This window comes from Trematomus bernacchii, unplaced genomic scaffold, assembly GCF_902827165.1.
Source record: "Trematomus bernacchii unplaced genomic scaffold, fTreBer1.1, whole genome shotgun sequence".
NCBI classification, from domain to species: domain Eukaryota; kingdom Metazoa; phylum Chordata; class Actinopteri; order Perciformes; family Nototheniidae; genus Trematomus; species Trematomus bernacchii.
Window position 1 is genome coordinate 1,091,491 of NW_022987567.1, and position 24,537 is coordinate 1,116,027.

At 39.8% G+C, this 24,537-nt stretch overlaps 1 protein-coding gene across 2 annotated transcripts in view; it reads right to left on the bottom strand.

Moving 5' to 3' along the window:
• Positions 1-7,165: 7,165 nt before the first annotated feature.
• lpar1 (lysophosphatidic acid receptor 1) overlaps positions 7,166-24,537 on the bottom strand; it is a 36,327-nt gene continuing 18,955 nt past the window's right edge. Inside the window, exons 1-2 of one of the 2 annotated variants that reach the window (XM_034125979.1) lie at positions 20,162-20,900; positions 7,166-8,745 (exon numbers count right to left, since the gene is read on the bottom strand). In XM_034125979.1, the coding sequence (XP_033981870.1) occupies positions 8,414-8,745; positions 20,162-20,900 (1,071 nt within the window). In that variant the 3' untranslated portion in view covers positions 7,166-8,413. Of the gene's footprint in view, positions 8,746-20,161; positions 20,915-24,537 lie in introns of those variants that run through there. The other variant, XM_034125978.1, reaches the window with a different exon arrangement.

Sequence of the window (24,537 nt, forward strand, 5' to 3'; positions counted from 1 at the left end):
GAAGTCTACTCATGTGCAGACTCGATATTTCTCCAAACGGAGTATGCCGGGCTCGCTAGATTTCCAAGTATACTGGAGATTGGAACAGTACTTCGGCGGCACTCGATGACGTAGTATGCTTGAAATAGTGGCTCTGAAGCAGCTTTACTCGCGATTGAGAAACACCCTCTATCTGCTCCATATTTACTCTTTCCTTTCCTTTTATTTATTTGTTTAATCTTTTTCCGTATTTGTTTAATTTACAACCACCAATGCATTAGATCCAATGCCAAGTAGGGCCACATTCATTGAAATCAATACCAATATGATTGTTATGAGTTAATTAGTGAATGCATTATTAATATTCTAATTGTGAATGAACATTTATTGACAACAATGCTTTGCCAAACATGCATCCTTTACTTACACATGGGTATTGAATCACTCAAAAGTTTTAAATGGTTAATTCCATGAATGTACATTACTATTTTGCTTTTCCTTGTTGCGATAGTTGTTTTTCTTTTAAGAGTGCTATCAAATATGAAAAGTACAACCCATTGACTTTCTAGAGGTTTCTCCATTTCCTTGAAGTTCACCAATCTCAGGCTGGAGCCACACGAGGACGATAACGCAAATGGACCGAAATCGTTATCAAAAAAGTCTCAAGATTGTCCTTAAGTACACGCTACTGTCTACCACTGTTCATTGTTCATTTACCTATTGTGAGTCGCCTCGGATAAAAGCATCACATGGAAATGTACATTTTGCAAGAAGTGGCCATTATTCAGATGGGTGTTTCTGCCCCTCTGTTCATTCTCCCATTATCCTCCACAATCTGCCTAGAAGTATTTGAATGTTGTAGCTGTTCAAGATGGTCATTTTAAAATGTGTTAAAAAAATATACTGTACATGAAAGACAAGACTGTTATTTTTTTTTGCAAGGTTTTTTATTAAGAACAAGGTGTACACATGTTACAGTCAAAGGAAATAAAACACCTTGGCCATCAAAAAAATAATAATAAAAGAATATTCAAACTGTGGAATAAAAAATAAAATTGGCTGCATCAACTTCCAGACCTTCTTTTAACATAAAGTGCAACAAAAAAGTGAAGCTCAGTGCTTCATCAGTCCTCTTGAAACAGTGACTGCCTGTATGAAAAAGTGTCCGAGTTTGTTCTTGGTGTGTAGGTCGGTGTAGGCGGGTGTGGCCTTCTTTGCATGAATGGTGATGATTGCTCCTGGAAATGTCCATGTCCACTGCTGCTACTGTGGGGGTGTGCATGAATTAAATCCCTCATCAGGGAAAAGCCATCCCGAATAGTGGCATTCATCTGCTGCATGCCGTCTGCGTTGCGGATGGATGCTTGCTCCATTAGCTCCACCATCCTCTTTTTTATTTTGAAGTCTTCCTCCACTGCATGGTCAGCAGGAAGTGTCCTCTTCAGCCGGTCACTTCTGTGGCCGTTCAGCTGTGCCTTGAATAAACGAGAGAATTTTGTTATTATTACACAATAGGACCATAGCCACCAGATAACATAAGACCAAAGGCATGTTGTGAAATAGCTCTCAATACATTCTACTTTTACAAATACAACAGCACTCAATACCTTCTACTTTTACAAAGCTTAAACATGTTCAGTTTTTCAGTGGAAGGTTCTGTATCATAGTACATAGCAAGTCCGTTAAGCTTGAAATCATGAACATACCTGGAGCAGATTTCTGCGATGCCTTACAACCACAGCAGCTGGCAGACTTCCGCTGGGTTCGCTCGACTCTGGCTGTGGCGAATGCTCCAAACTCGGGGGTGAACTTGGTCCGGAAGACGACTCTTCCAGGTCCCCCGTCTCGATGCCGGAGCTAAGGCCGCGCGTAGCAGGCGAGCCACCCCAGACCTCTTCACACAGCTCGAAGAACATGAGCACAACACGTCCTTGGCCACTCCGACGCCCAAGGTCCACCGCCTGCCTGTACTTAATGCACATTTGCTTTAGATTGGCGGTAAGCTGGACCTTTGTGATGGCGCTTGCGTCGTGAGGGAAGTCCTTCTCTTCTGTCGGGGTCCTCGGATACTGCACCTGAAATGCATCCCATATTTCGCTATATTTAGACCGGCAGGTCTCCCAGTCAACATTCTCCTGTAGTTTGGCAGTTTTGTAGTCCAGTGAGACCCTAAGCAGAAGCTCTACCTCGTCGTCAGTCCACGAAAATACATCCTTTCGTGCAGCCATCTTCTACCTTGTTTGTTTGTTTGTTTGTGCCTTACGCCCATGCTCGGGGGGATCTTATACTCGCTGCTTTTGGTGTATTTTGTGGCCGAAGTACAGCGCCACTTACAGGCCTGGCATATGTACTACAGCGTCTCCAGCGCTTTCGAGCGGTCTCGTGTGAACGGACACGTTTCTGGTGCCTGATGGTGTGGACGGAAGACTTTTTTGATAACGATTGCGGTCCGTTTGCGTTATCGTCCTCGTGTGGCTCCAGCCTTAATATGATAGCAACCGCAAGTATTAAAAGCCTACGCGAGTTGAACCCAACACAAACATCTGTGAATTATCTTTGCCTATATGAGCAAATCAAATATAAGTTTGTCTTCTCCACAAATACAATATTGTCCCATACAATTAAACTGCATTCACAATTACATTTCCAAGAGAAAAAGGAAGGGTCGACTTATTTGTTCACCCAACCAATTCCCCTTGACTTCCTAATTTCTCTGATGAGAAACGTATTTCCTCTCTGTTAAATATTTCCATGTCCCTTCTTTCATCCCTCTCCATCACCACTGTATCTTATCACTATTTGCAGCCAGTTCCTTCCTCCAGAATCCATTTGCTCTGTCTTATTTGAAATTCATCCTAAAGCCAGCTGCAGATACTTGGATACTTGGACGAAACACTCATTCACAGCAAATTAGCGGCCTGTCCTCTTTGCAAACAAGAGGTTTATCTGAATGGACTTTCTAACTTTCCTGCCAACTTGCAATAGCAGCGGACAGGAGATTTATACTGGCGTGAAAAATGACTTCCTGTTTTGTCATGATAATCTCCTTTGGTTCAGTACATCTTTTCCAGCGCAGAAATGTTGAAAATGTCTGAATGTTTCAACAGATCTGCTGCAATTCCTGGATGTCTTGGCATGTTAGCAACCCAGATTCAAATGTCTTTCAGACTTTTCCACACGTCATAGCTTTAACCTATCTGCCACAAATGCGGTGGGGTATTTGACCGAGGGGATGTATTTGTCAGTCAGCGCACCATGCTGGGAACCATGGAAAGTGTCTGTATTGACATTGTGACAAAGATGTGACATCCCCCTCATTCAACGACAGTCCAGAGGAACTTCCCGAGCTGCCGCACTGGCTCTGATTGGTCCATTCAGGGAGCAACAGGAAGTAGAGAGACGTATATCAGTCAATTGGAGGCTAGCACTCTACAGCTATGGAACAACAAACATAGAAGAGTGTGCGTTACACACACACAGGCAATTCTTCCCTATAAAAACATTTGGCTGTTGTTGCTAGGGCTGCTGCTTGCTTCATCTCACAGATGACACATAGTGGCCACACTTACAGTAGCGTTAAACATACACACATATACACAGTTGTATAGTGCAGTACTGCATGTTGTGTAGGGTCTGCTTTTTGTCCCATATATTGCAATATAAAGTCATTACTTTCTAATGATTCCTTTTCATAAAATGAGTATACCTGTCCAAACCTTTTTTTTCTTTTGCAGACACACAGTGTAAAACACATTCAGGAACACCAAGGATGAATTAATGGGTTTTCTGACAGCATTTAAATATGCGGTTATATCTGCTGACAGTTAAGGCTGTACAGAATGTGTAAACAGCCTCAAGGTCTTTAGATTATTAGGTCTAGCAAAAAAAAACCTTCATGTCATGAAGCATATTATTAGTCTGGGTCTGTGTTTTACACTGTGTGTTCCCCGATTTGCCTTTTACTAACTTTTTGGATGTCAAAGAGACAAAAACACAGGTGGATAACAGAAAGGAGCAAGGATAGCAGAGGTAAACATGTAAGGCAGGGGTCATTGACTACATTTGTCCAAGGGGGAGACATTTTTCTCGCCAGACACACTGAGGGAAAGAGCACTGTTAATCTAGTAGGGTGTCAGCAATAATTTTAGATAGCTATGCAGCAAGTCTTTAGCTCTGCGCAGCTAGCTTAAATTATTACATTACATTAGACTTGTTAGATGCTTTTATCCAAAGCGACTTACATACTCAATACTGTGGGCAATCTCCACAGGAGCAATTTGGGGTGAAGTGTCTTGCCCAGGGACACAACGACATGCTGACTGCAGTGGGGTTTGAACCTGTGCTCCCCTGATCCCAACACCAAGGCTCTATCCACTGCGCCACACGCCTCCCTATTAGCAGTAAGGAATCGCTGTCCAGTTTGTTTTTTGTTATACTCTTTTAATAGTCACATTTGGATGATGCGGTCACAATCTAAATGTTTAAAGTGTATTAAAAAATGCATCAAACTAAAGTTGAACAACATCAACCTACAGTTTGAAACAAATCAATGCCAAATAAGGTTCACTGACCAGGCTAGCCGATTAGCTTGCTATATTGCAACCGCTGCAACAGATACAGAAGAACTGCCAAAACTGCCCCGGTCAAACACTGCCCGAACGTATCTTGTAAAACTGGCCAATAATAGATTATCCTAAGAGCTGCACCTGCAGAGAGTCACATTTCTTTAATTCGTTAATATGCTGTGGCCCAAATGGGAAGCTTTGGCGCACGGGTCAACAGTTGACAATCACTGATGTAAGTTGAAGTAAGATCCACACGTTCAGAAAGGCCTTATTTCACAATAGAAAACACCACCACATCAACATTTCTCATGTTTTTATTGTTGCTGTGATAACACTATGACTTTGGACATTCATTGATAGTGGCCCGTACAGTATGGATAGTATGGAAATTACATTAACGTCTGTGTCAGGATTACTTTCTACAAACTACTACTGGTAGGCTACATGTTTTTTTTTTAATCTTGGCAAATTTTCAACACAAATATTTCAGACCTACAGTTAGGAAGATCGGCAATTGCTCCTCAAAATCTAAATCATTCAATGTATACACTTTGGGATGAACAATATTTGGAATTATAATGATAACACCTGCTTGTTAACTGAAAAGACAAAATAGATACATTAAATTAAAACCTCAATTAGTCTCCCCATAAACAATTTAAAATGCTAATCTAATATTTTCATTTGGAACAAGTTTCATACTTTAATAAAATCCTTCTTTTTCATAATAAAAATGTAGGCTGTATTTTGTTATTTACTTGACGGAAAAAGTGAAATATCATTCTAACCATTTATATTTGGTGTACTTTGTAGGCAATTGTAAACATACAATGATTTCCATTTGTTTTTTCAAGTGCACTCTGGGACACTATGACATCATTGTTGGGCGTGGTTACAGGTACAACAACTACTTTCAACCAGAGAGGGCGGTAAAAGGCTCCTTTGGTGTTTGGTTACTCTTAGGACGGCTTGAAGGCACTGCACACATTGATATCCCTGTTTCTGGGTCACAAACATGTTAATAATTGTAATAGTTTCTACAGGAAATGCATTAATAAGGGTCACAATAAAAACTAAAATAATTCATGACATAAAAAACAAAATCCGACAGTACATTTGGACAGATTATAACACACTTAAATTTACAAACAGAAAAACACTTTCCCTTTGGTGATTAACTCTGGATAATATATTTTATATACATACATACTGTACACATATACTTACAAAGGTGTGAAAAGAGTGACACACTGGTAAACAAGTAAATAGAAAGAAGGTTTTGTTGGTTTGCTATATAACCTGAATTTGTTAGAAAAACGGGTTGGTGTGAAGTTAAGGATGGGCCAACTCAAAGGCATATCTTAAGGAATTAAGTTGAATTGTCCGATAAGTAAACATCTAAGAGTGTTTAGTATGGTGAAAAACACTAAAACAAATATTTACAAGGAGAAAGAACCAAAGGAATCCACTTCACACTCTTAGCATCCAGAATACCCTGAACAAAAATACAATCTAAACTCTGGATAAAGAACTCATTAAAAAAGGAACGTTTTTTGGCCAGCTTTGAAAGGCAAAACTACCAGCTGACTTCATTTAAGCAATGCAGCTGAATAATCCCTGACAAACATCTTGCTTCTTGGAAGAGAGTTGACTGTTTTTGGCTGTGATGCTCACTTTTCTGTCAGGTTGTTTGGAGCTTCATCTGTGTATTTCGGGTCAAAATGTGCACAGCAAAACATTCAGCTGGTGATTTTTAACAATGTACGTCATAGCATCACCAGACTGTAATGAGATATCCCCATTTAACTCTGCATTGGCCCTAAGAGAAAACTGGCATACAGTACCTTATTGTTGTCTGTACCCCTTAAAAATGGACTGCGTAAAAGGCTTAATGTCTTGAGAGGGTAAACATTTCATTAAGTTGTGATGGTAAACAAGACAAGTACAAAGTCCAATCTATAATATGTGCCAACTTGATTACCCAATAAGATTTAAAGACATGATGTGTCCCTTTAGATGCCATGCAGAGGGACAACGATGATAAACATCTCAGCATTTGCAAATAAAGACTGGTTAACAACAAAACATGGTGAATTTCCCAAGCATCTCATAATGACATAAATATAACATCATATATTATAGAGGGACATCTTTATTACTTCATATCACCGATAACACTGTTTCAGCAAGATATGTGTGCGTGACATTCAGTTTCTGGTTAATAGGAAAGATATTTTCATACTTAAATATTTGAAATGAACTTCTTGAGTCTCTCTGATTGATGCTAAATGTGAACTCTGACGAAAGACTGAAATGTAACTAAAATATGGAATGCCATGACATTTGGAGGTTAGTGTTTTCAGTCAAATTGGTTACTACTGCATAATTGGTGGCAACATTGATAACAACTAACAATTTTAGCAGGCATTCATCAACTTCCAGTTCATGCTATAAAGATGGAATGACCCATCTTGTCACCTTTAACAATGTTGAGTTCTAGTTTTCAGAAATCTCCATGTATAACATTTACAACTTTTTTTCAGTTTCATAGATCCTTCCCATGCCACCAGAGGGCAATTACAAATAAACACTGCTTCTACTTCAACATTCTCTTACCCCCCCCACCCCCACCCTTATTCCTCAGTCAGCCTCATGGACACAGAGACCCTTGATAAAACCATTTGAGGCAGACAACTCAGCACATTTCATGTCATGATCTGAAGTCTGTTAACGCTCACCAGAAATGACCTTCACCTTGTATCCACATAACACTGTTCTAAAAACCACAAACATCCTCCTTCCCTTTTTTGGTTAGATCCCTGGAACAACTTGTCTCCAACTCCTTAGACGGAATAAACGACAGATTTTGGACCCCTTGTTTATTTAAGTTGGAACAAAGGAAGGAACTTGATTCACCAAAGCATTAGTAAGAAAAGATGATCAGTAGAATTGTAAGTCCTCAAAGTAAGTAAGTAAGTAAGGTTGTAAGGTCAATTTCATTAGAAAAGTGATGAATCTGTTGTGGAAATGAATAGTGGCTCTGTAAACAATCCTTCATTGAGTGCTTTTTCTAAATTGCTAAACCTGTTGACCATATGAGTATTGATATTATTTTTTTTGCAGAATCAGCAGGGTGTGCCAAAATTGTTTTCACTTTCCTTTTATGGAAATGTATCAAGAAACCAACCTTAAAGTTCCAAAGTAAAAAGCTGCTGGAGATAGCCAAAATGAACTTTCAGTTGAACGTGATGACACAAAACTGAATTTGTTTGTGTGAATTTCCCAAGATTTCAAATGCTTTCTCCCAAACATAAAATAAAAATAAAAATAGCGTTTTAAATCTTGGTTCAGACTCAAACTGAATCCGTAAAAGGATGTGAAGGAAACTCTGACGGCAGTGTCATGCTGTTTGTACGGAACATGTCGAATGGAAATGAAAAATGGGGATCAAGGGGGGGAAATCAAGTCTAAAACATAAGGCTACAGGATACACAGTTAGAGAAGACTATATTACTGGCATTACCTTCATTTCACAGATTAATTTTAAATAGTTCATATCAGCGTTGTCCTTATCACACTTAAAACAAATTGAAAATAACAGCTAAACAAAAATACTAACAGATCCCACACTTTTCTTCCTCCACACAGCATTAAAGTCTTATCTTCTTTCTTCGTAATTGCCTTTTTTCTTCATTGAGACATCATCCAAATCTTCATTAACTCTACTCCACCTACATGTATCACGTCACCGTCTTAAGTTCATACGAAGTCCCTCTAGACCTTCCCATGCTGCCCTTTACCTTCTTTCAGTCAGTTTTTCAATTAGAGATGAACCCCTTTGACTAATCTCCGCCATCTCCAGCCTTTCTTTATACCACCGAGTGTTCGTTTTTGTGGTTACGGTGGTGATGGTGGGGGTGCGAACTGCCGCTCAGCACCGTGTGGTTAACGGACGACGCTGAGCGGTCGGACCCCTCAGCCACCGTGCCGTTGACGTTCTCCTGCCGCTGACAGCACAGGATCTGCCTGAAGGTGGCGCTCATCTCCTTGTCGCGGTACGAGTAGATGATGGGGTTCATTGCCGAGTTGAACTCAGCGAGAAGCAGGAAGAACTTCTCGTAGGTGAGGACGTTGCAGTTGGCGCAGAAGACGTCGAGGAGGAGGATGACGAGGCCGGGGGTCCAACAGACAATGAACGCACCTGAGGAGACATGAAGCAAGGGGGAAAGGGGTTGAAATTGGTACTCGGACATGATGAACTGTATCAAAAAATCCCTATATTTTTCTTTTATTCATGTCCAATCCAATCCAACTTTATTTATATAGTACAAAAACAGCATAAATACATTTAGACAAAACCGATAGGACAAAAGGAAACGCACGCTTAATGTAAAAGCACGAGACAATAAAACCATACTTAAAGCCACAGACTGAAAACCCTCATACATGATGTAAAAACACAAGAATATAGAAAACCCCAATTTAGAAAACCCCAATTTAGAAAACACAGACTGATACGTCTTATACGTGGTCTGCAAAAGCACGGGAGAACAAGTATCTTTAAACGAGATTTAAAAACAGGCAAAGTGGGAGCAAGTCTGATGTCTTTTGTGTTCAGTTCAATACACCAAATGTTCAATAAAACAGTCTAAATCTTTTTTTGTTCAGTTTGTGTTTTTAAATATAGAATGCACTTCAATATCTCTTTATTTATAAAAAATAATAAAATATGCTAAAGATTCCTCATAATTCAGCCCTCATTGACATAATATATTTCTTAATGTTTAAAAAGCCCTGGTTTCCCTTTAATAGAAATGTGCAAGTCATCCAAATGAATAACTCAAGCCTTTAAGTGGCACATACAAGACGGATGATTGTATATTTAGCCGGTTTGGCCCCTGTTATGTGTCATGGCTTTGCTTCTCACGCTAGTTATTATTACTCATCAGTCATTAAGCTTAAGTTCTTACCTATTCCAATTTCTGGATGTCTTATTTGAATTATGACTCAATGATTCACTGCCAGAGAAATAAACCCGAGCACTGATGACTTCATCAAAATGGCATGTCTTTTTAGTGTCGCCTTAAAATGTACGACTCATCATGCGGCATGTTTGAATCAAGCTGATAACGACTTGTCTTTCCTCTCCCTCTAATGAACCCCAAAAAAGTTAGAATGCAGAAAGTGTATTTGGCACTGAAAGAAATGTTTACAACAACACATCCCTATACAGTATGGTGCAGATGAAGACACAGTTGATTATTTAAAACAAGATAAACACTCTGAAACCACATCACCATCACTTAACAACCACACCCTCAGTCTACAGAACAAAACAACAACACCCATATCACTCTACAACCACATATACAACTTTTAACAATACTTTTTGAGTACAAAGTTCTGTTAATGTACAGTGATTTCAAATACCTTGTTATTGTGGGTGCAAAAATACCACTAAAAAGGACGGTATTTCCTTTTATAAATATACCTAAATGCATTACTAACCAGTGAGATATGAATAATTTAAACTCATTGTAAATACATATTATTCTTTTATCTTTGTTTTGATATAATAAAGTAAGAAACAACTAAAGTAAAAAGAAAAAAAAAGTCCTGGTGTTCAATCTGATGCGAGGAAAAATTATGTATGATTTATCGCAGAGGAATTCAATTATGTCACTAATATATTTTTCCAATATTTTAGTGCAATTTTGACAAGAGGTATTCTCATTTAATATAATACTGCATACTTTGACTGTTACATAATGCATATACAGTATACTATGACTGTAGCTTAATATGAATCTGTAACTTTTAGGGCTCCAAAGACCGGGATTACCAAGAACCTTTCAAAATAAAAGCCCAATGTCAGAAGTACATTTGAAATATGTCCAATGAGTCAAATGAGTCAAACTAAATAGGCAGTTATTATGAGCTCTTTCTAATGTGGCGTCATAAACATAATTTGCCAGTGCTTTCCTCCTCAAAACAGTTACGGTTTACATGATCGTTCATCACCCTAAATGTTTCTCTCTGTGTAGATGTGCAACATCTACAGAAATAAATGATTGACCTCCAGACAACCAGATCTCCAGTACTCCATCCCCACATCTACAACCTTCTAACCTCATTTGGGAAGTACAACCCATCATCATTCATCCGAGTGGTTGAAGTGTGTAAGCAGAGTCGAAGGGGGTCACTGATTCATCAGTAATGAATGTCCAGGTTAAGTATTGCGAAGTCAGTCAACAGATGCTATTTGTCACGACCATACAGTAAGACAACTGTAGGACATTACACTCTTGAGACGGTAAAAAAAAAAGTCTTGATGGGAAACAAGTGAAGTGGAGACAGAAAGTGGGAGAGCGTGAGACACAATATTGACAGGCATGCCTGCTATCTGTTAGTGTTTCGCAGGCGGCAGCTGCAGCGAAGGCTTGACCTCACTTCCCAGCTATGCAGCCATTCTCTCCAGAGTTAGATAAATTCCTCAAACGGTTTGCAGTCCAGCGGAGAAACTGTCTGAGATAGTTGTCTCTTATTGAAACATCAACAGGAAAAGACTCGGCACAAAAAAACAACACCGAAACCAACATTATGAGTGTATTATTGAACCATGTTTCCTGCCTTTTAGAAACACTTGCGATAGTGATGATGGAAACATGATATAGTCTTGGAACCCAACCCAACCACAACCCTTATTTTTGTCCAAGAGAAGCAATAACCATAACAATATAGCAACTAAATACATGTCTACATTCCCAACAAGCCTCTTCTTCAACAACATTGGTTCTGTTGTGTTTTAAATGGATTGTGAAACATGCATATTTACAGGATGTTAGCCCTGCCTGAGAGGAAGAAACTTTGTCTATGTGTGAAGTTATGAACTGAGAGGTTTAACCCTTGGATTCTTTCATTTCCTCTATAAAGCCAGGGGTGTATGGTTGCTCACGTTACACCCTTCATCTCAAAGCTGCTGCTTTACTCTGCCCAAAAATATGTGGTGTGGTTCACCGAGGCCACAAAGAGCAGTGTTTCTGCCACAAAGTTTTCGTTTACGGAAGAAACAAATACATATGTTGGCCTAAGTCAATCCATTTGCCTTGTCACATGAAGGAGAGTGGAGAAATGGAAAGTCAGTGAAAAATAAATAAAGGCCAGACCTGGAAAGATTGGAATTTAGGGAAAACTACATTTTTACACTATCCAGGACTTTAAACAAGTCAGGGGTTAGACAGAAACAAAACATGAATGGGTGTTAGCACATAACAGTGTTTTAAACCATTGAAATCTACCTTTATGTACTTGATCATAAATGGGAGGCAGGCGGTTGTTGATTATTAGCATAGGCAACACCCCTTAACACTACATATAGGCATGCTTAAAATGAGAAAAACCACCAAGAAAGTAGCTCTAAAATATCAAATAGCCAAACTGGGATTATTTGATATTAATGTCATTTTGTAAGAGGGACAAAAACAAGGAAAATTGATAAATTACATAAATCAATGGATACGAAGCGGAAACCCTTGATACGAACAAAAATGCAATAATTCTTAAGTATTATCTTCACCCACACTCAGTGTTTTAAAAGTATTGTTCCATTGTGTATCCTATTTTTGACAAAGAAACCCAAAACTGAGTAACCACATCTTTGGACTTCAAAGTTATCATTCCTAACTGTCATCCTTTGTTTTGTCTTTTCCCAGCAAAATGTATCTACCATAAGAGAGAAATGGGAACAACAATAAGGAAATAAAGGAGACCAGACGACGTTGACAATGAACTCCAAACTGCCACAAACACACACTTAGACAAAAACTGAGCGTAGACACAGATAAACACTTACATGTGCAGACACAAACACACGCAAACACTCACTTACATAATTACAAAGGGCATGAAGAGATGGAAGAGCACTCAAAAATGATGTGAAAACATTTGGACGGTGATAAAAGCACTCTGAAAATCTGTCCATCCCAGCAATAGTACCAGTGCATTGTTAGCGGATTATGGGTATGTAATTATGTATGTCTAAATTCTCCTTCAGATTAGTAAATGGAACTTGTGTTTTGTTGTTAAGAGAGGCTCTTCTCTAATGCCTGACGGTTCATGTTTCTTCCAGACAGAAATGCATCATCAAGAGGTTAACGACGTAATTCTTCAGCGTAAATGACACATTGTCTACAGCAGCATGTAAACTGTCACAATTACAGAGGTACTTAAATATGAGTTTTAATGGCTTTAAGGATCATGTTGTTGGTTTTTGCACGTTTAGTACTTTAACTGGACATAACACATTGTTCTGCTATCGGGATTACATTGAAACTAAAGCCAATCAAGTTTGATTCACAAGCTTAAGGATGTGTTTACTGAGACCATTATACAGATTGATCTTTACGTGGTCCTGACCAATCGTCCGTAACTGAAGAGTACGGAATGTTGAGTAAAGATGAATCAGGATTTGTGAGGTAGGGTGCGCCCTGGTCGAATGAGGTCAAGGGATTGGGTAGGGGTGGGGAGGTTTCCAAGGATTACACTGTTGAGTTTTGAAAAAAAAAATTCAAAATGGTACGACAAGGATTGTTCCCTAAAATTAACTGACGGTATTATCAATATCTACACTAAGGTGTTGGGAACGGTCATTGGCATTGGGTGAAACAATTTTGTTGTAGCCCTGACTAATTGACTTGCATAACTTCTTGATCACTTAAGATAAAATCAATAGAAGACAAGCCCCAATTGGCCAAGGTCCAACATGGAGTTTTTCCAACAAGTCCTAAAATTACACTACAAAATGTGTATTTGCCTATGCGTGCCTCTGTAAATCAAATCTGTTCTTTGTTAAGGTTAGTGAAACATTGTGGTCATGGTAAAACACACCAAGATTGACTAGGAGACAAGATTTTAACTGACGTCACCCAGTATGTGTCTACGTCACTTGCTTAGTACACCTAATCCTCCACCCCGACCTCCTCCCTGAAGTGCCTTGCGTTCTGTTTTAACTAGATCACTTTGTGCTTTACACACAAAACGACCCTCTCACCATGATGTAATGATGTTAATTAGAACAGAAAGATAGATGGAAAGTTGTCAGCAGTAACGTCAATCTTTCAGCATATACTGTAAAAATGTAAATGTAACTTCGCACTGCTCATGAAGTCACTGATCCTTGTAGGGCCGTGTCTCACACTTCTGGGTTTTGATGAATCCCACATGTAGAAACACACTCAAGTCATTATCGAGCTTCAAACTCTGCTATCTGGGATATTCGTGCCTTCCCATTGTTTCTCGAATGTCGGCTTAGGTTTCCACTAATGTGCGAGTCTCTCAGGAACATAAAAATGAATAAACACCCGAGATTAAATTACTGCTCTCATTCTTCTGTTTGTCTCGCTCTGTCTCTTGCTGGTTTCCTGTCTCCATCCTCCCTCTGTTTCCCTATCCTTTCATTCTTTACATGTACTGCATACATTTTCCCTATTTTCTTTGCGTCTTGTCACTTAATCGATGTTGACTTTTGTTCGTCAAGCTTTTTCGACAACCGGTCTTTCTCTTTGCCCCATGTCTGTTTATCTCTTTATCATGTCCCTATCCGAAATACCATCTGTGGTCATGACCATGATACCGCTGAAGTAAGAAACCATTATGTATATTTCAGAAATGTCCTGGAACTTCCTCATTGTCCGAATAGGGATTTGTTTTTTTCTGTATCATCTTTCCCACACCACTTACTTCCGCACACACTCACATTGGAGATTAGATTAATCTTCCCATTCAGTGGAGCATTTCAAATAATTGATAAAGAGGGTTGTGGTGCAGACAGTGATGGGGTCAGCTGATGGTGGCACAATGTTCTAATGATTCGGGGAAACGAGCCTTTGACAGTACAGTAAGGTCTTTGAAATGGCAATAATGGAGGTTTTCTGTTCTGCTAACACAACCATGCTTGATGTATCGGAAAAGTTTCTGGTCAGCAGCAAGGACTCACTTAAATCCAAGTTACTTCTTTATTTTTCACTCTTTGGGAAACACAAGTTGGCGGTAAAAACAACTTACTCTGGCACCGTGATGTTCTGTTCTGTTAAAGGATAAAATGAAGATTATTCACCACCAAATTCTGAATCCAATTTTCGCAAACTGCATCTGATTTAAAACCACACTTTGGTCTTATTTGGAAGTATTTTAAATGATACCAGTCAGGTCCTATCCTGCAACTGTTTGCAACTGTGTGTGGTAACAATTTATTTTATTCTTCTTCTCGCTTATTGAAGCCACCAGATTCTGTTTCCTGGGGTTTGGGAACACAGATGTTTTCGAATTAGAATGGCCCTCGATTATTCTGTCCCAAAACAAATTCTTCCATTCCATATCTCTTACTGTAGGAAGCATTTGAGGAAACTGTAGATGTTTTAAAAAAAAAAAGAAGTCATAAGGACAGATGCTGCCATTGTGTGCCAATTTCTTGCATTAAGCGCTTTGCACGCACATATGCGGAAAACAGGTGACAGTGTCCTGTCAACACTGCTCTCGGTCAACCAGAAGGCACACATGCATTAACAATAACAGAGAGAAAGAATTGTGTTGATATCTAGACAAAGAAATCTGACTTCTTGGGTTGAACATTGATTGGTTATACATTGCGAGAAACAAACGTAAGTCAGTGATATGGCATCTGTGTGCATGTGCTTGTACTATGGTATGTCTTGGCGCTCCACTCTGTCTGACGATGCGAATGCCTACAACACCAGGGGCATTAAGATAATCAAATCATTCACAGAAGATCCCTGCATGAGACAACACCTGACACACAAAGGGTCATGGTTAATTTGACAATGCAGTTGACTCAGTGAAGAGTGATGAAGGGAATCTCTGTTGGTGCAATTCAAAATGTTATTTTCAGCAGAGAAGCACTGTTGGTTGAATGTAGTAGTGATTTTGTCAGTTATTTTATTTAGTTTTAGTCCAATAACAAATATCCTTGTTAGTTTTCAAATCATATTTAGTCAACCTTATCCTGTTTTGAGCCATCTGGTCCCATCTTTGTCAAAGAAAACTAGACTGAACAACTTTCATAGGAATTAACGGGGTCCTGCCTCGCTGTTCTCTTTATAAAACCATGGTGAGCATGCATTTTCTTTGTAAACTCTTTGCTCGATAGCACCATAGCACTACTAGTGGTACAAAAATCCACAGGGTACCTTGCATGGGAATTACTTTGTGCCTGTGTTATAAAGTTATTTCCACATGCGTGTGTCCATGTCTCTCTTGTCTTTGCAAAACAAGCAGAGCTCATACCACATTCTGGTTTTGTTTTCCCATAGTAAGCATCAGAGTTTATGTGAATGGAGCCAATCTCTTGTCCCACTGTTCTCTCTTGTGCTTAGGGGTTTGTGTGAGTGTGAGAGAGTCTTTGTGTGTGCATGAATGTGCCCAATTGCATGCAACCAACTTTCCATCCCATCCTGTCCTTCTGAGGAGAAATCACCCATGGCTGGTTTTACAGTATCCTGAGAAGAACAAGTGGAGAGGACAGCAGGCAGCAGGGGAGCACTTATCATCATCTGTTCAGCAGATGGGATATGCTGGACAGGGAACTGCTGTTTGGTTCACTTTTTCATCAAAAAGCTGAACTTCCCATAAAAAGTCGCACATAATCAAAACCCAGTACACAATGACAGTATGAACTCCAGTGGAGCTTAGAGATAAATGTAAGAGAGATGTACATAAGTCACTGTAACGCACATCCAATTAAACCAAGAAGAAACTAACTCCCTTCTGTCAGTACAAATACAAATCTTATTTTCAATCATCCTAAGAATGACCTCACTCAGAAACAGCAGTGGATTCCAGACTGAACCAAAACACATCACACCCTTGCTCAGAAGACTTACTTTCCCAGTAACACTTTGGCATCAGTAAAAAGAAACAGATGAGATGTGTTTAGGAATGGTAAACAATACTGATTCAGATTCATTTTGGAGATTTGCGAAACTGTCTTGACAATCGTAAAACTATTCAGACCAAAGGCAGACAATCACTAAACATGCCTTTGTAGCTCGGCCTAAGCAAACAATATATTTTGCCCCATTACGGAAAAGGGATAAAGTTGTATTTTGTTGACAGTCCTTGTGACGCAATGTAAACAAGTGTTTCGATTTGCTTCAAAATGTACTCAGTTCTATCTTTTCCCATTTCAACACCCTTTCAACAAGTTTCAAGAAAATCGGGCTGCTTTTCCTCAACTGAGTCCTTCGATGATTTATAAATAAGTGTTAACTTCTCTTTGATTCCAGTACTCAAAGAGCCAAAGAGCAGCAGTCGTTTAGTCAGTCAGTGTGGCTAATTTAACTTTTCAGTTTGTTGCGGAGTAGCTTTTGTTTACTTAAAAACCTTCCAGATAAAGTAAAGCTTTTGTAAATTAAAAGCTTGGACTCTCACGTCATTGAACACAGGCCTGTTTTTTACTGGCACAACCTGAGATTGAGCAACTGCCGAGATAGGGTGTATTTTGTTTAATTTCTGCAGCATCCCCTGCTGTTTCAGGATGAAGTCATTCACCAGCATTTGGAACATGTTGCCATTTATAGGTTTTTTTTTGTTTTTAGGGATAGAAGTGTTTTGGATGACTCACACTTTTGTTTGGAACATTGACTACAACAAGTTAGGAACAGCACATGACACAAGAACTTCCGATGAAAGATTTCCACTCCAGCTAAATCAGGAAGAAGCCTGATAGGCAGGCACGTAAACAAATCTAAAAGTGCCTTTGCAAAGAAAGATTGCCTAATAAGTCATCATAAGAAGACATAACCTCTTGCATGAGTCATACTCAAATCTGCCTTTAAATATTGATTCCAGCTAAGTTACAGAAAGCTCAAAAACGTCCTCAATCAGAAATGTTTTAAGACAGAGAGAAAGTTCAGATTTCCTTGCGGCCTAAAGAGCAGACGTTCTGGCTGACAATATCTGCTGAAACGAGGTCTGCATTAAATGAAAGAAGGAGCAGAATGCCTCAAGAGTGCAGTTTTCCACCTGTCTTAAAATCTTACTCAACACAATCTGATTGGCCGAGAGAGGAATGTACCCAGCTGCTCTCAACCACCAATTAGGAGCCAACAGGTGATCTGATTTACCTGCAATAACTCAGAAAATAATGACATTTATCTATTTGAATTGTATGTTTAAATATGCAAATGAGGCATTGTTTTATTGAATATTTTCTTAACATAAATCCAAGCATTGGATAAACCTTTTGAAAGTTCTTTCAATCAGGAAATCTCTTACAAAGAGAAAAATACATGTTTTAAAAATAACATGGTTTATAAATCAGGCTATGAAGGATATATAGTAAAAAGAAACCCGACACAAATGGATAAAACTCATAAAATTAACACTAGTCTGAAGAACCCTATTGTTTTTGTCTGTAGTGTCTCACCTTAAGAGGCCTCGTTATGTCTGCAGATGAAACTGCTTGTATACCATAAGGCAGGTTAAATAAGTAGAAATAAACAAAGCATCTCTACAGCAGAAGAATATTTATGTCCTCCAGTTTTCTACATACTGCAGGCTGCAGAGCGCATTGTGCTGACCACTGCTATGAATTAACTCTGGAGTAAAGACAACAGGATGAGATAACACAGCACATAGGAGACAAATCACACAGAATCCTTTGGTATGTTTTGTCTAGGACCAACATATCCTGCTTCCAGGCAGCAAGAAGGGCCTTTCCCACAACTCACTTACTTTACACAAAACTGAGTTAGTGTGCTACTCTGCTTTACTGTAGAAAAACAGCAACGGCTCTATTTATTACACAGCACTGAAGACGCCTGGAGACTTGCAGAGTGGGAAACATACACAATCTCCACTGAATGCTCGGACATAAAACTGTCAGACTGCACACACAGCGCAGCTTGAATAAACGGGCGCTGCTTCATCAGAAAATAGTTTTGTCACAGTGTAAGCAAACCCAAATGTACCATTGAGTAGTACAATGTTACCTTGAAGGATATGGATATTGAATGTAGTGATTACACTGGTGATATGCATCAGAAGGTACAATACACTCAGTCATGTAGTCTAGGTAAAAGCCAAAATATTAAAAGGCTTGTAAAGGAGGGTCATACTGATTATCAGCAGGTTCCTTTCTAATATTACTCAAAATCTTCCTTGAAGAATTTTCCCACACATTTGCAGAAGTTGGAATCTGTTTAATCTCTACTTTCATTTACTTCAGGAAAAAGTGATTTTGCTCACAGCATCAAGTAGAGAAAACCATTGTCATTGTCTTTGCATACAAACTAACTATAACAACAGTTTTTCAAATGTCGACCATCCACAAAGAGTCTAAACCTGGTTTGTAGATTCAACTTGCATGACCTTGTACAATGTTTAACAAACAACATATATACAATTGCAATACACAATGGTTTTATGAGATCATATTCATGTTGCACTGAACAGACCTTGTACAGAACTTACTCATACACAAGCTCGGCACATTAACATAACACGTCAGGGGTTGGCTGAGATGATGTATTTGAAGCTTACAGTGGTGCTAGGCAGACACTGTGCTCGTGCTGAATGATACAGCCTCACAGACCCATCAACAGATCCATTGTTCTGATGCTGCTGATGAGTTCAAATGTGGCATTCACTGCTACAGAGAGATAGTACCAGATATACTTCGCAGCAGCTGGCCCTAGGCTCTGGAACACTCTGCCCCTCCATGTGAGGTCGGCCCAGACCCTAGGGGTTTTTAAATCTACTCTTAAGACACACTTCTTCTTCCTGGCCTTCTAGTCAGAGCGGAGCACGACTGCTGACTTTTCCCTGTGTTTTTTATATACAGTATCTGTTGTAATTTATTGTCTTTTATTGTGATTGTAGTAATGTGTTTTTATTACATGTACAGCACTTTGGCTCGACCAAAAATCGCTTTTAAATGTGCTTTATAAATAAAACTTGATTTGATTGGATTTGATATACAGGGTAGGGGTGGCAAGATCGAGATAAATGTATAGAATAATAGCGATAATTTAATAGCAGGCTAGATAGACAGATCCCTAGGCAGATTGCTAGATTGAGCTACATTATGGCTCATTTTGACGACACACTTCTACTTCTACGTTCTTTTTGTTTAGATTTCCACTGCCGATAGTAAGCCCACAATGGTGACGTGATAGTGACGCCACATGAAACTTCTGTAACATCATCTTTAACGCAACACTTGGTAATTAATTTAAGCATCAGACAAACGTCTACACTGAGTCACTTGAACAACATAGTGCTGACATCTTTTCCTGAGGTTGAATAATTACAAACATTGTCACTATTGACAGTAGCGTGTCCCCTGTTGTGGTAGTGACGATTGTCTCGAACCAATCATTGGTTGGAAGTGTTGCTTGAACCTCAACCAAGAAGGGACCAAAAAAAAGAACCAGGAACTATCCACAACTTTTGCGAACAAAAAAAGAAAAAAGAAAAATTCAAGTAGCAGAGCAGTCTCATCCCATGCAGTGGATATGCAGTGATTGATAGATAGAAAGATGGAGGCCAAGCTAGTTGAAACGATGGATAGAAAGAAAGATAAAAAAACACGTATTTCTTACCCAACACAATCGCCACGGTCTTCAGCAGAGACATCATGGTGTCTCGGTTGCGTCGTTGTCCGGAGCTGTGCCGCGACATCCTCATGGTCCTCTGGCGCACATAGACAAAGATGTGGGCGTATAGCGTCACCATAACAACAAAAGTCACAAGGTTAAACACTGCCCAGAAGATAAGGTAGGAGTTGCTGTAAAGCGGCGCCATGTTGGAACAAGAACTAATACTACAGATACAGTTCCAACCAACGCTAGGGATGGCCCCCATGACTATAGACATCGTCCAGATTATGACAATCACCACCACCACACGCCGGTTACTCATGCGCGTGTGTAGCTGCATGCGGAACACGGTGATGTGGCGCTCAATGGCGATGGCGAGTAGGTTGGCGACAGACGCCGTCAGGCTGGTATCGATCAAGCCCTGCCGCAGCAGCCATGTGGACACAGTCAGACGCCTCGTGTTGGGTCCCGTGTTGAACATTAGGTAGAAGTAGGCCAGTCCGGCGAAGAAGTCTGCAGCTGCCAGGTTGGCCATCAGGTAGTAGATAGGGAAGTGAAATCTCCTGTTGACGTAGATGGCGATCATCACCAGAAGGTTGGCGAGCATGATGAAAATGCACACGGTGATGCCCAGGCCCATCACCAGCTTGCTTACGGTGTTCCAGTCAGTAGCGAGGTACTTGCCACTGCGGTTGTAGAAGAAGGCGATGCTCTCGTTGTAGTAGCACTGTTCGTCATCCATGGTGGCAGTGGTTTCTGAAAGGAGAAATTATATTAGTTATGTACAAAGAATTGAGCGATTTCTGTGAATTTTCTCAACATTTTGCTATTTTTTCGACCAACTCTAGGAATCATCACTTAAAACATCCAATAGCAGATATACAGCAATGGGTGCTTTAGTAACCATGTAAAGAATGATACATATATTTGAAAATAGTATTTTAAATATGTTTTTGCATGGATGTATGACACAATAAACAAACCGTCCACACTAATCAGAATGGCCTCTGAGTTCATTTGTCATATGTCAAATTTATAATTCGGTCAAGAATGAGTTAATGCATACAGTCTTGGAAAATGCATAGCCTATATTCCTCACACAGAGCAGCGCTTTAGGAGAACATGTGGACCTAAGCCGGGTCCTGAAACATGGAAAAACTCAAATCCCCTTTGGATTTAGACTCCACATTATAAGTTGTCATTTGTGTGTGTTTGTGCGTGTGGTGCAATGACTGTTTCACACACAAAAAGCAACAATCGTTCACAAATATTTACGAGCTCTACAGTATATGAGCAAAAGGTGTGAGAAAGTTCTAAAAACAAACCTTGTATTGTCTACAAGTGACAATTAACAGCAACACTACACAAGGGTTGTGTGTCTGCATGTGTGGGTCTGTGTGCCTGCTTGTGTGTTTATATGTTTGCTGTGTGAATAAACCCCAGTGTGATATGAGTCTGCTTCTGCCATCTGCAAGTTTTACGAATGTCCATAAAAAAAAGTGCATCAAAAACAGAGAAAACTAAGTTGCATATGACACTTAGAGTCAACTCACACACATATAAACAATGCTCACAGGAAATGTGAGTGTGTAATTAGCTCCAGTCCAATTCAAGTCCGGAAACATAACCCCAGGGCTAGAGTAAGAGTGTGTGTGTGTGTATGTAAGATGGAGACAAAGCAACAGAAGAGGGCAAGGGGTCTAGGAAATAAAGAAAGAATCCTGCATTAAAGTGTATTGCTTTTGTGGGAATCCTCTCCCAATTCACCTTCCTATAAGACAATCCAAATTATCTAAGCTCTATTTCCTCTCTGCAGTGACAGCAAAAATCTCTGGAAAAAAAGAACTGCAAACATGAAGGATTTTCTCCTCTTGGACTCATTTGCAATGTTGGAAAAACAACCTTCCCCTCTCAAAAACTAGCATGACAAATAAATGGTGCTCCTGGGAAATGTGTTGAAAGTTATGAAAGCTGAAGCTTGCCAAAACAATTATGGCAGAGGATCTCTTTATCTCATTGGTAATATACTGTTTTGATGGCTATGATATTTCAGTCAGACAACTCACGTGTTTCTTAATATGTTTATTATAAGCAGCATATAGTTTGAGTTTGGCTCGGGCCTCATCACTCCACAGATTTACAAAGAACATTGAGTGATGATTAGATAACTATCCCGCGAGCCTACAGGTGGAAGCTGGGGTGGAGCTGGGGTGGTGGTGGGGCAGGCGAGCAGCAGCAACATGAAACACAGCAGCAGGAACATGAACGCAGCAATAGCAAGTGAACACAGCAGCGCAGCAGCAGCAGCAGCATAGCGAGGCAGAGGCAGGAAGACCTGGCAGCTTAAATAGAGCGGCATGTTTAGGAGAATGTGTTTGGTTGGTTGTAAGAGGGACGAGGTGCGTCACGTGTTAATGTATCATTGGTGCTCGAGTTGACTGCCTGAACTAGCTCGCAGGCTTCGCCCCATACAAGAAATGCACCAAAATAATGGGTTATTGCATATAATCTAAGTACGTGATAACTTTATATGACTTTGCTTCTGTTCCATAGAACCCCAATGCTATAAATTCTAAATGTATCCCATATTTTAAGAACCAAAATCCAATACAAAAGCAACATGTCCATAGTCTATAGTACAGTCGTCTGGCTCAGAATGTTGGCAGCGCACAACATCTTTGTACTTTGCCAAACGGGTGTGTATTAAGCGTGGCAGTGCACCAATAACAGTATTTAAAGGAAGTCCTAATCAATTAAATAAACCGTCTTCTGGGTTCTGTTTATATGTCCAATTTCCTGAGGCAGGCCGATAAGGGACTCCATCTGCAGCCATGTTTGCTTGGAGTGGATGTAAGATGTTATTTCATTCACTGAAAAAGCAGCGCTACATTTTATTAGCCTTATTACATTATTGCTCGTGCTGAACAGTACCAGACAGGCCGGATGTTTCTGCTAACTGGTTTCAGAGGACATGTCAAAAAATAAACATTAGCCACGAATCATTTGAATGTGGTAACTTTTCTTCCATACGTGTTATGACTATTGTTTGACATTGGACCATTGCTACGAGCAAATCTAATCTATATATTTTCTTTAAAGAGTTCTATTTGTGCTTAAAATAAGGAAAATTAATTTTTTTATGTCAATTTAAAGCAGGGGGAATATCAGCAAGTCAATACTGTATCTATGTAAAAATGTATGTATTGTTTTAAGATAGACTTTTAAAAAATGTGAACCAATCCTTTAATGAAAGTAAATAAAATATGAAATCTTTATGGACACTGTATGCTCTCATAATGCACAAAGTGTTTGATGACGGGGTCAGGAAGTAGCACAGGTCAATGGTCTAGAGATTCTTGAAGCTAACTGCTAAATTTGTGATGGTGCACAGAAAGCAGCCTTTTCCTGTTTGTTCTGGATTTTATGGTTTCCCTTTGGCATCTGTGCTGGGATTTTATTACCTAACAAATGGCATTATCAAACATCCATGTCATTTTGAGGTTTATAATCATTACTTCTGCCGAAAAGAAAGCCACCCATTAAGAAGCATTGCAAGGAGCAGCTGAGTGACAGCAGCAGCACTAATGCAGGATAGATCCACAATGAGAGAGTCACTACGACAATAACTACCACAGATGAAAGCCCATTTATTCTGCTTGTCATCTGGGGTTTATGGCCATTACATGTCTGGAGGGAGCAGTCAGCGGGGCATTAGAAGCCTGGGGCTAGTCATCAGTATACTAGAAAGTGGAGGAAGTGTCAATGGCCTCTCAGTACACATTCCCAACACTTTCATCAGACACTTGGAGCCTGCAGAGAAAGATCCTGTCATTGTGCGTGTGTGTGTGTGTGTGTGTGTGTGTGTGTGTGTGTGTGTCAACAGCCGGTGGGTGGGTCTTGCAAAAGGGGAAAAATTGAGCAAGAAAGAGGACACAGAAAGAGGGGATTTTAGATTCTTGTGTTCCTGCTCCTGGGTGTGTAAATGTACAGTTTAAAAGAGACACTTTGAATGACTAAGTTATTGAGGCATGTTAGTGTGTGTGTGTGTGTGTGTGTGTGTGTGTGTGTGTGTGTGTGTGTGTGTGTGTGTGTGTGTGTGTGAGTGAGTGAGTGAGGAGCGGGAAAGGAGAGTTAGGCAGTGTGTAAGTACAATGTGTTGAACCCCGGGTGTTAAAGACAGAGAACAAAATGCTCCCTGTGCTCAACTGTGTGTCGACACACTCTCTTCATGCTTGTTAGTAAAGTGTGATAAAGTCTGGCTGTGTGGAGAGAGAGGAAATTGTGTGTGTGTGTGTGTGTGTGTGTGTGTGTGTGTGTGTGTGTGTGTGTGTGTGTGTGTGTGTGTGTGTGTGTGTGTGTGTGTGTGTGTGTGTGTGTGT